This window comes from Rhinatrema bivittatum, chromosome 8 (genome assembly GCF_901001135.1).
Source record: "Rhinatrema bivittatum chromosome 8, aRhiBiv1.1, whole genome shotgun sequence".
Taxonomy (NCBI): domain Eukaryota; kingdom Metazoa; phylum Chordata; class Amphibia; order Gymnophiona; family Rhinatrematidae; genus Rhinatrema; species Rhinatrema bivittatum.
In genome coordinates this window covers 130079156-130093197 of record NC_042622.1, presented here as the reverse complement: position 1 = coordinate 130093197, position 14042 = coordinate 130079156, and the positions used below count along the sequence as shown (strand labels likewise).

Below are 14042 nucleotides of genomic sequence, written 5' to 3'. Positions count from 1 at the left end.
GCCTCTAGCCCCATCCCCGTCCCGGACCGCCCCTCCCCTGCCCCCGCCCCTTTAGTAAAGCCCCGGGACTTACACGCGCGTATCCAGGCCTTTTGAAAATAGGCACGGCGCACGTAACCCTTTGAAAATCCGGCCCTTCGTTTAAAAGGCTGCAAAACCCTTTACTTCATTGCATTTTTAAATCGTTGCCAGTGACCTTAAAATATGCGTTCATGAGTTGGCAGCTCATTGATTTCTGAGGCTGGTAAGGTATTACTAGTTCATTGAGTATAAAGATCTATAAAGTTTATACTGCATTTAATGTGTGTAATGCATTCTGTGGGAGGAGAAGGAATGACTCTCTCTTTGCAGGGCCCTCCTGGTGCTCCTGGACCCCCTGGCCGTCCCTTGAACATTACTCTGGAAGAACTGAAGGTAAATTCAACAACCAAAGAAAGAGATGAAAGTTTGGATCAATGCAAGAGCCTTATGTGGTAGAGAGATTTTACAGTGTATTCAAAAGTAAACAGTTCTCTTCTCCTGCTTTCAGTATTTACATGTGTTGGAAAGTTGTAAAATATTTCTGCAGTATACACATGGAGTAGACACAATGCTTGCGAATGAAGAGTTATTTACATAACTTGGACATGTCCAAGCCATCGGGCGATTATAGACTTCCTCTCCGTCCCTCTTTGTTTGATCAGCGAAAACAAACCCTACCTACTCCACATGTTTATAAGAAGGGCAATGTTCAAAGGCATTTCTGCCAGCAAGACATTTACCCGAAGAAAGAACCTTTAACAAAATCACCTGCCTGATACGTTAACCCAGGCTAAGCAGAGGCATTTCCAGGGGCAGAGTGGAGAAGGCATTTGGAATTATATTTCTTCAAAAGTACACAAGTATATGTAAAATTTAAAAAATTCTGAAGTTTCCGTGCGCATAATTATTTTGTCTCCACTGTGCGTTTCCTATGCATAGCTTAACTCAGTCCTTACAGACAGAGGAGGCCATTTTTTCGACTTTATTAGTATGTAAAACAATTAACAGAGCATTATTATGTATAAAGTGAAGACAAGAAGAGTGGAGGAGTATCTTAGTGGTTAGAGCAGCAGGCTCTGAACCAGGGAAAACAGGGTTCAAATCCCACTGCCACTCCTTAAGATCTGAGGTTTGTACCTTGCCTCAGGTACAAACTTAGGGAGTAATTTTTAAAGGAGTTATGTGCGTAAATGTAACATACTAATGTAGCAATGTTCAAAAGCCATTTACTCAAGTAAAGTGCACTTACATGTGAATATCCCATGAACAATTTTTAAAAGACCACTTACTTGAATAAATGCTTTTTAAAATCAGGCCCTCAGCTTGTAAGCCCTCTGGAGATAGGGAAATACCTACAATGCATGACTACAATCCACTTTGAAGTGACAAAAAGCAGAAAATAAATAAAAATCCATACAAAATCCAAAGAGCTTCCAGCGCAGTCTAGGCAGCTGAAATAAGGACAGGTAAAATGAAAATAATTATACAGGGTTGCCAGGTTAGCTGCTGATTCATATAAACCTGACCAGTACTGACCAGAGATGAGAGAGAGCCAAGAGGCAAGAAAAATTCCCAAGCACCCCTGCTTTCAGTCACAGTTAACCCTTTAGAGCTAGCTGCACTGAATATGGTAAAAAAAACAAACAAAAAAAACCTTCTTTAATGAATAAAAGGAACAGATAGGAACAAACAAAACTTGATAATGTTAAATATTCCATATACAACAAGTCCACATCAAAGAAAAAGTACACATTTTAATTTTTCTTTCCCCCCCCCCCCATCCTTCCACACGCCCCCTCCCCTACCCCCAATTATGAGCACTTTTAAATAAGATAATAAACATTCAAATCTAGGCCAAAGTGCATTTGATTCTTATGCATCCTAGCCACAAAAGAAACAAAACAGCATTAATAACAAACTGCAATCCTAGTAGTTAAAACCATCCCCCCAATCCCTAAGAAGCCCCCCCCCCCTTACTCCATAAACCCAAGAAACAGCAATTGGTGAGAATATCCCAGTTATAATTACAAGTAGCTTGCCACACATGTTAGTATGCCTATAGATGAACAGAGTGGGACCTGGAAGCAGATCGCACAATTGAGCATAACTATATGTAATTAAGAACATCACTACACTACACACACTGAGGAAGTCGTTGAAGGTAGCGTTTCCATACATTACAGAAGCCAACACAAAAAAGGCTCTCCATTTGGATCATATTATGCAGAGCATTCCTCCATTACCAAAAGGAAGGGGGACCCTCAGACCTCCGCTATGTCTGATCTGCAAATAGGAAAAAAGGTCCCATCTGGTAAATCAAACTGACCTAGAAGATTTTGAAAGGTAATTATGTCCCTAGTGCCCACCAGCAATTGCACTACCTGCTGTAAACCTTTCCTTGGCAATAGGTGCCATCCACTAGGGATGCCATCACGCAAAAAACTATCGGCCTCTAGACTTCTCGCTCCCTCCCCCTCCCCCTGCCCTAGCAGTAAAGAGCAGTGTGGAGCTTTGAAAGCAATCGATCTCCTCTTCCCTCCTCCAGCCGAGGCAATTAAAAGCACAATGGCCCACACTCCTCACCCCTCTATCCCCCATTCTGGCAATGAAGAGTAGCGCTGCCCATAGAGCAGCAAAAAACATCAGCCTCCTTCTCCCTCTCCCCACCCCAGTAGTGCAGAGCAGCTCAACCCCATGGACGCAAAAAGCATTGGTCTTTTCCTCCTCCCTTTCCCCGTCAGGCAGTGAAAAGTAGCGTGGCCAGCAGGGCCTCAAGAAGCAGCAGCATGTGGCCCGTGCAATGAACATAAGAACATAACATAAGAAAATGCCATACTGGGTCAGACCAAGGGTCCATCAAGCCCAGCATCCTGTTTCCAACAGTGGCCAATCCAGGTCATAAGAACCTGGCAAGTACCCAAAAACTAAGTCTATTCCATGTAACCATTGCTAATGGCAGTGGCTATTCTCTAAGTGAACTTAATAGCAGGTAATGGACTTCTCCTCCAAGAACTTATCCAATCCTTTTTTAAACACAGCTATACTAACTGCACGAACCACATTCTCTGGCAACAAATTCCAGAGTTTAATTGTGCGTTGAGTAAAAAAGAACTTTCTCCGATTAGTTTTAAATGTGCCCCATGCTAACTTCATGGAGTGTCCCCTAGTCTTTCTACTATCCGAAAGAGTAAATAACCGATTCACATCTACCCGTTCTAGACCTCTCATGATTTTAAACACCTCTATCATATCCCCCCTCAGTCGTCTCTTCTCCAAGCTGAAAAGTCCTAACCTCTTTAGTCTTTCCTCATAGGGGAGTTGTTCCATTCCCCTTATCATTTTGGTAGCCCTTCTCTGTACCTTCTCCATCGCAATTATATCTTTTTTGAGATGCGGCGACCAGAATTGTACACAGTATTCAAGGTGCGGTCTCACCATGGAGCGATACAGAGGCATTATGACATTTTCCGTTTTATTCATCATTCCTTTTCTAATAATTCCCAACATTCTGTTTGCTTTTTTGACTGCCGCAGCACACTGAACCGACGATTTCAATGTGTTATCCACTATGACACCTAGATCTCTTTCTTGGGTTGTAGCACCTAATGTGGAACCCAACATTGTGTAATTATAGCATGGGTTATTTTTCCCTATATGCATCACCTTGCACTTATCCACATTAAATTTCATCTGCCATTTGGATGCCCAATTTTCCAGTCTCACAAGGTCTTCCTGCAATTTATCACAATCTGCTTGTGATTTAACTACTCTGAACAATTTTGTGTCATCTGCAAATTTGATTATTTCACTCGTCGTATTTCTTTCCAGATCATTTATAAATATATTGAACAGTAAGGGTCCCAATACAGATCCCTGAGGCACTCCACTGTCCACTCCCTTCCATTGAGAAAATTGCCCATTCAGTCCTACTCTCTGTTTCCTGTCTTTTAGCCAGTTTGCAATCCACAAAAGGACATCGCCACCTATCCCATGACTTTTTCTTTTCCTAGAAGCCTCTCATGAGGAACTTTGTCAAACGCCTTCTGAAAATCCAAGTAGGCATTGGCCTCTCTTCCCATGTTTCATCATATCCGGAGGCTAGATGAGAGACAGCCAATGAAAGAGTGTGTGTGTGTGTGTGTGCGTGTGTGTGTGTGTGTATGATTAAGGATGTGAGAGAGCGGTATGAATGTGTGTGTGTCTGATTGAGCATGTGAGAGAGGTATGAGCATATATGAGCTTGTGAGAGAGAGCTTACATGTGTGTGTATATATGATTGAGTATGTGAGGGAGAGCCTATGAGCGTGTATGTGTATCACTGAGCATGTGAGAGAGAGGTATGAGCATGAGAGAGCATATGAGTGTGTGTGTGACTGCGCATATGAAAGAGATTGAACGAGAGAATGTATGTTTGTGTATAGTTGAGGATGAGAGCGCGAACAAGTATGTATGTATATGTGATTGAGCATGCATGAGAGAGAGCATATGAGCCTGTGTGTATATGATTTATCATGTGAGAGAGAGAGAATGAGCATGTGTGTGTGAGTAAACAGTTCAGCATGAGAAAGCAAACAAGCGTGTATGTGTGTATGTGGATATAATTGAGCATGTGTGAAAGAAAGCATGGAGAAAATTTATATTCAACAACCCCTTCCTCTTTCCCTGCTAGTCCACAACAATCTCAGGTCATATGGAAATCAAAATTTCCCAGGTATGGACAGCAGGGATTTTTTTTAATCCTTATTAGTTTTAATTATTGGCTAATATTTGATATATCAGCTGTTTTGAAATATTTTATTGATTTTTGGAAATTGATAGAGATATGAATTTTTAATTATTGGATGTTCTATTCATCAGCTGTTTTGAAATATTTATAATTTTTATTAGTATGGTTTTACTATTATGATTTATGTTTCTTGATTTTATTGTTTGATACTTTATGAGGAATCGTGGTATTTATGTTTTTTCATAGTTAACACTGCATACAGACTGGCTTGTTGTGGTTTCCAGTTCAGTTTTTATCTGCACGTTTCTATTTACATTTTATGGTCGCTCTATTAGGATTTTGGTGAAAATCTGTCTGTGTTCAGCATGTGTGAGCAAGGTGAGGTGCTCTGCTAGCTTATAGTTTCTGTTTGAGGATCTATAACAGCCTGGTTTGTTCTGTTTTCTTAACAGAAATTATGTGGTTAAGGAGAGATAACACAATAATCAAACTGCCAACCCTAGACCTAAGAATTATTAATATTATGCCCTTAGATCAAGTATAAGTATAAGACCTAGGAATTCAGATTGATGAGAACTTCACTATAAAAAAACATATAAACAAATTAATCAAAACCGGATACGCCAAACTGAGAACATTACATCGGCTGAAACCACTGCTAACAATACAGGACTTCTGCACTGTCTTGCAAACACTAATATTCTTGAACTCGGACTACTGCAACTCCCTATTACTAGGCCTACCATCAAGGATACTAAAACCACTACAGTTACTTCAAAATGCCTCCGCTAGACTTATTAGGGATTGAGCACATCACCCCCTCACTGATTACACTGCACTGGCTTCCTGTACAATCCAGAATTCACTATAAAGTATTAACTTTAATTTTCAGTATCATGAACAATATTATCCCAGGTTTATTAGGAGTTACACTTCAAATTTACACACCACAGAGAGCCCTAAGATCACAAAACAAAGGACTCTTAATGGTTCCTTCTACATGTAACACACACCTAATACAAATAAGAGACCAAATGTTCTCCATAGCGGGCCCCAAGTTGTGGAACTCTCTTCCAGATCCAATACGCCAGATAACAGAAAGAAAGAATTTCAAGTGTGAAATGAAAACATGGCTCTTTAGAAAAGTATACAATTTAACGTAAAATAACAATATGCTGATTATCCCAGGACAAGCAGGATGCTAGTCCTCCATATGGGTGACTTCACTGACGGAGCCCTATTGTGGGAAAACTTTCTGTCAAAGTTTCTAGAAACTTTTGACTGGCACTGTGAGGCCACTGAGCATGCCCAGCATGCCATGATATTCTCTGCCACAGGGGTCTCTCTTCAGTCTTTGTTTTTCCGCGCTGCTGCAAGCATCGCGGAGATAGGAGCCCTGTGAGTTTTTACTCACACATTACTGACTGAAAAAGTCATTATTTTCAAATTATCTCTCCCATAGGGGATCTCTCTCTCTTTTTCTCCACTGGACAGTGAGAATTTGGTATCGTTTTTACTGTAAGTAAAAACATTTTTTCTCTCAGAAAATTTCACCCGTTTTCATCAACTTCGATGCCACTATCGATGCCAACGTCGGTGACTTCGTTTTTACCAGTCACCATGCCGATGTCGATGATCCTGTCGGTTCCGGCACTGATGCCAATCTTCACGCTTGCGCCGATGCCAGGCAATAAAGACAAAACAACTACGGTGACTTTGAAGAGATCATCAAAGACACTAGTCCTATCTTTGATCCTGAAGCCTTCACCATCAGTGCCACTTCTTCCTGGGGATCCAGGACACTCAGACTCGGCACTACATCAAATAATGAAAAGATATCAGGATCTACTGGATTCTCTCCCCTCTAATCCAAGGGAAGAGCATCTTGAGGAATCATATCCTGAAGATCCATTGCCAGGACCTTCTGGCATTCCTCCTCCACCCAAGACTTCAGCAACTCCTCACCACATCCAAGTATATGACACTTGGAGTGACACAAATTCAGAAACTTCATCTGAGGATTTTATGTCTGAGCCATCCCCACCAGATCCACGAAAGAAATCTCCTCCAGAAGATTTTACTTTCACAACTTTTGTCCTGGAAATGGCTGATACCATTCCTTTCAAATTAGTCACAGAGCAGGATACCAGACAACAAATCTTGGAGGTGCTTCAATTTGTCGACCCTCCAAAACAAGTGGTAGCCATACCAGTGCATGATATTCTCCTAGAATTGCAACATCGTCTGTGGGAACATCCCTGCTACATTCCAGCTGTCAATAAGAGAATGGACAATACATATTTAGTACAATCTGCTCCTGGGTATCAAAAGTCGCAGCTCCCTCACCACTCAGTAGTGGTGGAGTTGGCACAAAAAAGATCAAAAAGAATTAGACCACATTCATCGAATCCCCCAGGTAAAGATCACCAGTTTTTAGATTCCCTGGGTCGTAAAGTCTATCAAGGGGCCATGTTGAACTCTAGAATCTCTTCATACCAACTCTACATGACCCAATATCAAAGAGACTTGTGGAAACAAATGCAAGATTTTGTTCCATCTCTTCCATCTCAATATCAAGAGGTAGCCCAGGCCATAATCCACAAGGGTCTGGAGGCCGGAAAATATGAGGTCCGTGCGGCCTATGACAGATTTGAAACAGCTTCCAGGGTAGCTGCATCAGGGATCAGCGCCAGGATATGGGCATCGCTTAAGGCCTCAGACCTTAGACCTGAGGTCCAAGATAAATTAGTAGATCTCCCTTGCTTGGGAAATAACCTTTTTGGATCCAAGGTCCAGGATGCAGTGACTCAACTAAAGGAGCACACTGAAACACTGAGGCAGCTTTCTTCGCTTCCACAAGATCCTCCTACGCATTCTGGGCGTAGGCCTCAATGAAAAGAAGCTAGAAGACCTTTTTACAGACAAAGGAGATATTACCCTCCTATATCTTGAGCCAGGCCTTCTAGGACTCAACAAAGACCGCAACCAAGACAACCTAGGGCAGCTAGGCCTCAACCTGCTCCACAGACAGGACCTGCTGCTGGTTTTTGAAACCACTTCCAGAGAACTCAGCTACTTCTCCAATCCTCAGCCAGAACTCCCAGTGGGAGGCCGGATATCCAAATTTTACAACAATTGGATGCCAATAACATCAGACCAATGGATTCTGTCCATAATATCTCGAGGATACCAACTCAATTTCCTCTCAATTCCCACAGATTTTCCTCCGAGTCATTCTCATCTCAGCGAAAAACACATGCTTCCACTACAAGTAGAATTATCCACCCTTCTGAAAGCCAGAGCTGTAGAGCCGGTGCCCCGGCCTCAGAGGGGCAGAGGATTCTATTCCCGTTATTTCCTCATTCCAAAGAAAACTGGAAGCCTTCGTCCCATCCTAGACCTCAGAAATCTCAATAAATTTCTAAAGAAAGAAAAGTTCAGGATGGTTTCTCTAGGCACCAAGCTTCCACTTCTTCAAACAGGAGATTGGCTTTGTTCTCTGGATCTACAAGACACTTACGCTCACATTCCAATATTTCCCCCTCATCGCAAGTATCTGCGCTTCATGGTGGGTCAACAACATTTCCAATACAGAGTATTGCCATTCGGCCTTGCCTCTGCTCCCAGAGTATTCACCAAATGTCTGGCAGTAATAGCAGCACACTTGCACAAACAAAGTGTCTATGTGTTTCCATATCTAGACGACTGGCTCATCAGAAGTCAATCTCTACAAGGAGCTCTCGCTTCTCTCAATCGAACAATTACTGTACTCCATTCGATGGGATTTCTCATCAATTATCAAAAGTCCCATCTTACTCCATCTGCTTCAATTCATAGGAGCAGAATTGAACACCAACCTCTCAACAGCTTTTCTACCCAAGGACCATGCAGACACACTTTCCCTTTTGGCAAACTCGCTACGCTCAAAGAAACAAGCAACAGCTCATCAGTTTCTAACTTTACTAGGCCACATGGCCTCCACAGTTCATGTCACTCCTATGGCACTGCTCACCATGAGAGTCACCCAATGGACTTTAAGATCACAATGGATCCAAGCCATTCAACCACTGCATTCTCCAATTCAAATAACCCACCAGCTACGTTCCTTTCTACTTTGGTGGGCGAACAAGGACAATTTGCGCAAGGGTCTATCCTTCCAACAACCAGTCCCACAGATAACATTAACTACAGATGCATCCACCTTCGGTTGGGGAGCTCACATAGACAATCTCCAAACCCAAGGTTCTTGGACAAAACTCGAAGCAACATTTCAAATCAATTTCCTGGAACTTCAAGCTATACGTTATGTGATGCATGCGTTCAAGGATTGCCTTTCACACTAGACTGTTCTGATCCAAACGGACAACACAGTAGCCATGTGGTACATCAACAAACAGGGAGGTACGGGCTCGTATCTCCTTTGTCAAGAAGCTGCACACATTTGGTACTGGGCCCTGAACCACTCAATGTTTCTCCGAGCCACCTATCTGGCAGGCATTCACAATGTAGTGGCAGATCGACTCAGTCGTCAGTTCCAACCACACGAGTGGTCCCTGGATCCCTCAGTAGTGACCAGGATATTCCAATGTTGGGAGCACCCAACAATAGATCTCTTTGCGCCACATCTGAATCACAAAGTGGACAAATTCTGTTCTCTACACAAACAGAAAAACCAGCCAGCCAAGGACGCTATTGCTCGCCCTTGGAACTCAGGCCTTCTATATGCGTATCCTCCAATACCGCTCATAACCAAAACTCTAGTGAAGCTACAACAGGACAAGGGGACCATGATTCTCATAGCCCCGTATTGGCCTCGACAAGTATGGTTTCCCACACTTCTAGAACTCTCGATTAGGGATCCCATTCGACTAGGAGTAGCTCCCACTCTCATAACTCAGGATCAGGGTCAGTTGCGCCATCCCAACTTTCAATCCCTATCCCTGACAGCATGGATGTTGAAAGCTTGATTCTACAACCACTCAATCTTACAACTAATGTATCTCAAGTGCTTATAGCTTCACGTAAACCTTCCACACGAAAGAACTATTCTTCCAAATGGAAAAGATTTACTTTGTGGTGCAGTCAAAAGAATATTGATCCTTTCATCTGCCCCACTACTTCTCTGCTAGACTACTTATACCATCTTTCAGAATCTGGTCTCCAGACTTTGTCTGTAAGAGTACACTGAAGTGCAAGCTCAGCTTACCATAACAAGATGAGAGGTGCACCAATATCCATACAACCTCTTGTCAGTAGGTTTATGAGAGGTTTAACTCACCTTAAACCACCAATTCGGCCACCAGTCACAGAATGGGACCTGAATCTGGTCTTAAAAAGGCTCATGCATTCTCCTTTCGAACCCATGAATTCCTGTGATGTTAAATTTCTCACATGGAAGACTATCTTCCTCATAGCCATTACATCAGCTAGAAGGGTTAGTGAGTTACAAGCACTTGTCACGTACTCGCCCTACACAAAATTCCTACATGACAGAGTGGTTCTCCGTACACATCCAAAATTCCTTCCCAAGGTAGTTACGGAATTCCACTTGAACCAATCCATAATTTTACCCACATTCTTTCCAAGGCCTCATTCTCACCAAGGAGAACGGGCCTTACATACCTTGGACTGTAAGCATACGCTAGCATTTTAATTAGACCGCCCGCAGTCCACAGGAAATCTACTCAGCTCTTTGTATCTTATGATCCAAACAAACCAGGTAAGGCGGTAGGTAAACATACTCTATCCAACTGGTTGGCAGATTGCATACAGTTTTGCTATGAAAAAGCAGGCCTTCCTCTCCAAGGGCGAGTAAAGGCACATTCAGTAAGAGCAATGTCAACCTCAGTAGCACACTATCGTTCAGTGCCAATCCTTGACATATGTAAAGCAACAACATGGAGTTCTCTTCACACCTTTGCAGCTCATTACTGTTTGGACAAACAGGGACGACAAGATTCGGCCTATGGACAATCTGTCTTAAAGAACTTGTTTCTAGTTTAATCCCAACTCCTTCTACATCCAACCTGCTGTGATCTTCGGCTGACTCATTTTCAACAACAATACTTCACTGTTGCTTCACTACGAAATGACTCAGCCTCTAGCTTGCTACCTTGTTACCTTTCATTATTTTATTTTTGCTAAATCTTATTGCTACATTCGAGACTGAAGAGAGACCCCTGTGGCAGAGAATATCATGGCATGCTGGGCATGCTCAGTGGCCTCACAGTGCCAGTCAAACGTTTCTAGAAACTTTGACAGAAAGTTTTCCCGCAATAGGGCTCAGTCAGTGACGTAACCCATATGTGAGGACTACATCCTGCTGTCCTGGGATAACACCTATTACAAGGTAAGCAATTTTGCTTATTCTCAATGTCAGTACCAGAGATAATGTTAGTGGAGAGAGCAATAAGTAGTGAACAATGTAATGTGTTTTGTTAGTTGAATTAGAATCTGTATTTACTGTTTGGTCAACCTAAAAATGTACGAATATGAACTAGATTAGATCCTGACTATTTTGATGTCCTAGAACAGTGGTTCTCAACCTTTTTCCCATCATGACCACCTGACAGACCTCACTCACATGTGTGACACTGCTCATTACAATTCACGGCGGAAATAAAAAATAAAGGCCCAGTATTATTTTTATTGTTAAGAATGACACAAGGGAAAGATACATATGCTGTCTAAACAGAAATTGCATAAAAAGTAAACATCCCACACCAAAACAGCACCAATTTCCAGTACTCAAATAGTAAACACCTTACTTAAGAAACGGCAACACTGAAAATATTACACCAGGCCTTAAGACATCAATACACCTCCTATTAGGAAAACGGATCAAGCCAGGCTACTATAGAGCCCTACACAGAAACTCAATGCCAGCAGAAAACCTCACCTGAATCACATGCGCTGACCCTCACCTATCAAAGAATAAAGAGACCAAAACGCATAACTAGAAGCATGCAGACAAAAACTGAATTGGAAACTGCAACAAGCCAGGGTCTCTTTTTGCAGTGTAAGAAAGGAAAAAGAGAAACATCACCAGTCTTTATAAAACAAATCAAGAAATATAAAATCAATAGCAGCAAAACCATACTAACAAAAAAAACAGATTATTTTGAAACAGCTGTTGAATGGAATATCCAATAATTAAAAACTCAAATAAAAATTTTCTAGATACAAATAAAATATTTCAAAATAGCAGACACAAAGGCCCAATCCAATAATGAAAAAAAATAAGGATACAAAAATGTTTTGCTCTGCATACCTGGGAACGTTTGATATCCAGGTGCCCTGAGATTGTTTTGAATTAGCAGGAGGAGGGATGGTTTGCTTGCAACTTTCTCCTCTCTCTCACACTGGCTCTCAATTGCTCACATATACACATGCCTTTTCTCTCTCACTTATATAGGCTCTTAATAACAATTTATACACATGTTGTCTGTCTTTTCACGCTTACACGTACAGGCTTTCAGTTACACACATACATGATGTCTTTTTCTCTCATACACAGACTCTCATTCACATGCTTACACACATTCGCGCTCTCTCTTTCTCTCATTACACACAGGCTCTGAATCACATACTCACATGCTCCCTCACCTAAACCAGCTCTCAATCACCCACAGACACACATACTCTCTCTCTCTTAATTATACACACAGGCCCTTAATCATACATACACATGATCTCTCTCACACAGAATGGATCTCAATCACACACGCATACTCTCACACAAACAGGTTTTCAATCACAAACTTACACATACAATTTCTCAGTCAAACACTTCCATTCATGCTGCCTCTCACATACAGGCTGTCAATCACACACATACTCTCTTTCACATATAGGGGCCTCAATCATTCATATACATGCTATCTCACTCACACACACACACACAGGACCTCAAACACACATACTTGCTCATTCATTCACTCTCCCCCCCCCCCACCCCCCGAACTAGCGACAGCAGCAGCCTCTTCCACTTCCAACCCTAAAGGCAGCAGCAACCTCCTTCACTTTCAGCCCTCGCGGAGAAAGGAGTCCCATCGGCCGTAGGGGTTGACGTTGTTCTTCGTTTTTCTCCAAGCCGCCTTGCTCATTCTTCAGGCTGCGCCTCTCTTCTTTTCTTCAGGCCAACACTGCCCGCACTTGCATGGTCTCTTCTCCCCGGGCTCACACCCGCTGCTCACCACTTCCTCTTCCGGGCCGTGGGGGGGGGGGGGGCAGGAAGAAGTGAGCATGCCGGTGCCGCTGACTCCAGCTGTCCTGCCGCGTTCCACCCGGTCTTTCAGCGTTTTAAGCCCAGGTGGAGGATCTATTTTGCTCGGGTAGGAGGAGCAGCTGGGTCTTCGGGGGACTGGGAAGTTTGGCGACACATGTAAGTCTGCTTTAAAATTGATGTAACATAAGCACATTTTTTGCACACTAATTTAGGAAGTCTGTTATAAAACTGCTCCCTATAACAGTAACTTTTAAACAGGTGCAAGGGTGCACATGTGTGTGCATTCGTTGGCCTGTGCCCAGGGACGTGACCATTTTATAACATACATGCTTATACGTGCGCATGTTATAAAATAGCTTGATCAATTTTAAGTGGACGCGCGCCTATGAGCACAAATGCCATTTTTACCATGTAATGGATAGGATTTTAAAAGACATGTGAGCAGACGCCATTACTAGTTTTACCAGTTCGCCCAGGTAAGGAATAGAACTTCCATACCCCCCTAATTTAATAGCCTCCCTTTTTCACTGTTAGCCCCCAACCCTTAAAAACCTGCCAATCTATCTGTCTTTATTTTATAGCATAAGTAAAGTTATGTGGCAGAGGACCCAGGCATGTGCCTGTGCGCATAAGTATTTATGCTCAGATTTCAATGTGAAATCCAGGAACGCACATGCCCTGCCCGACCAATCCCACACCCTGCCCCTTTTTTGGAACTTTTCATTTGTGCACATAACGGCAAGTATGTGCGCATTCGAGCGGCTTTTAAAATCCGCTCGGCGTATGCCAGCCCAACTTGTGCATGTATCTCCTGATTTTGGTGCGTGCCGTGCTTTTAAAATTCAGCTTTCTGTTCTTATTTTGCTGTATATGCATGTCGTATTGTTGAAACTATTGTTTTCAGTTTTTATTTTATTTTTCCTGGGAATATATCTGTGCTTTACAGCAATATTAAAGTTAGATTTACCCTGACAAATGGAGAGTCATTTTTTTCCCATCGATACCGCCTTTTTTTGCTTTGTTGTAATGAATGTTAATACATTTCCAAGCAAATAAAATAAAAACTGA

The 14042-nt window shown here is 42.4% G+C and overlaps 1 protein-coding gene across 1 annotated transcript in view; it reads left to right on the top strand.

The window, feature by feature from the left end:
- Nucleotides 1–14042, top strand: part of COL27A1 (collagen type XXVII alpha 1 chain) — a 104661-nt gene that overhangs the window by 73067 nt on the left and 17552 nt on the right. Inside the window, exon 14 of the mRNA XM_029614246.1 lies at nucleotides 352–414. Within this exon, the coding sequence (XP_029470106.1) occupies nucleotides 352–414 (63 nt within the window). The remainder of the gene's footprint in view (nucleotides 1–351; nucleotides 415–14042) is intronic.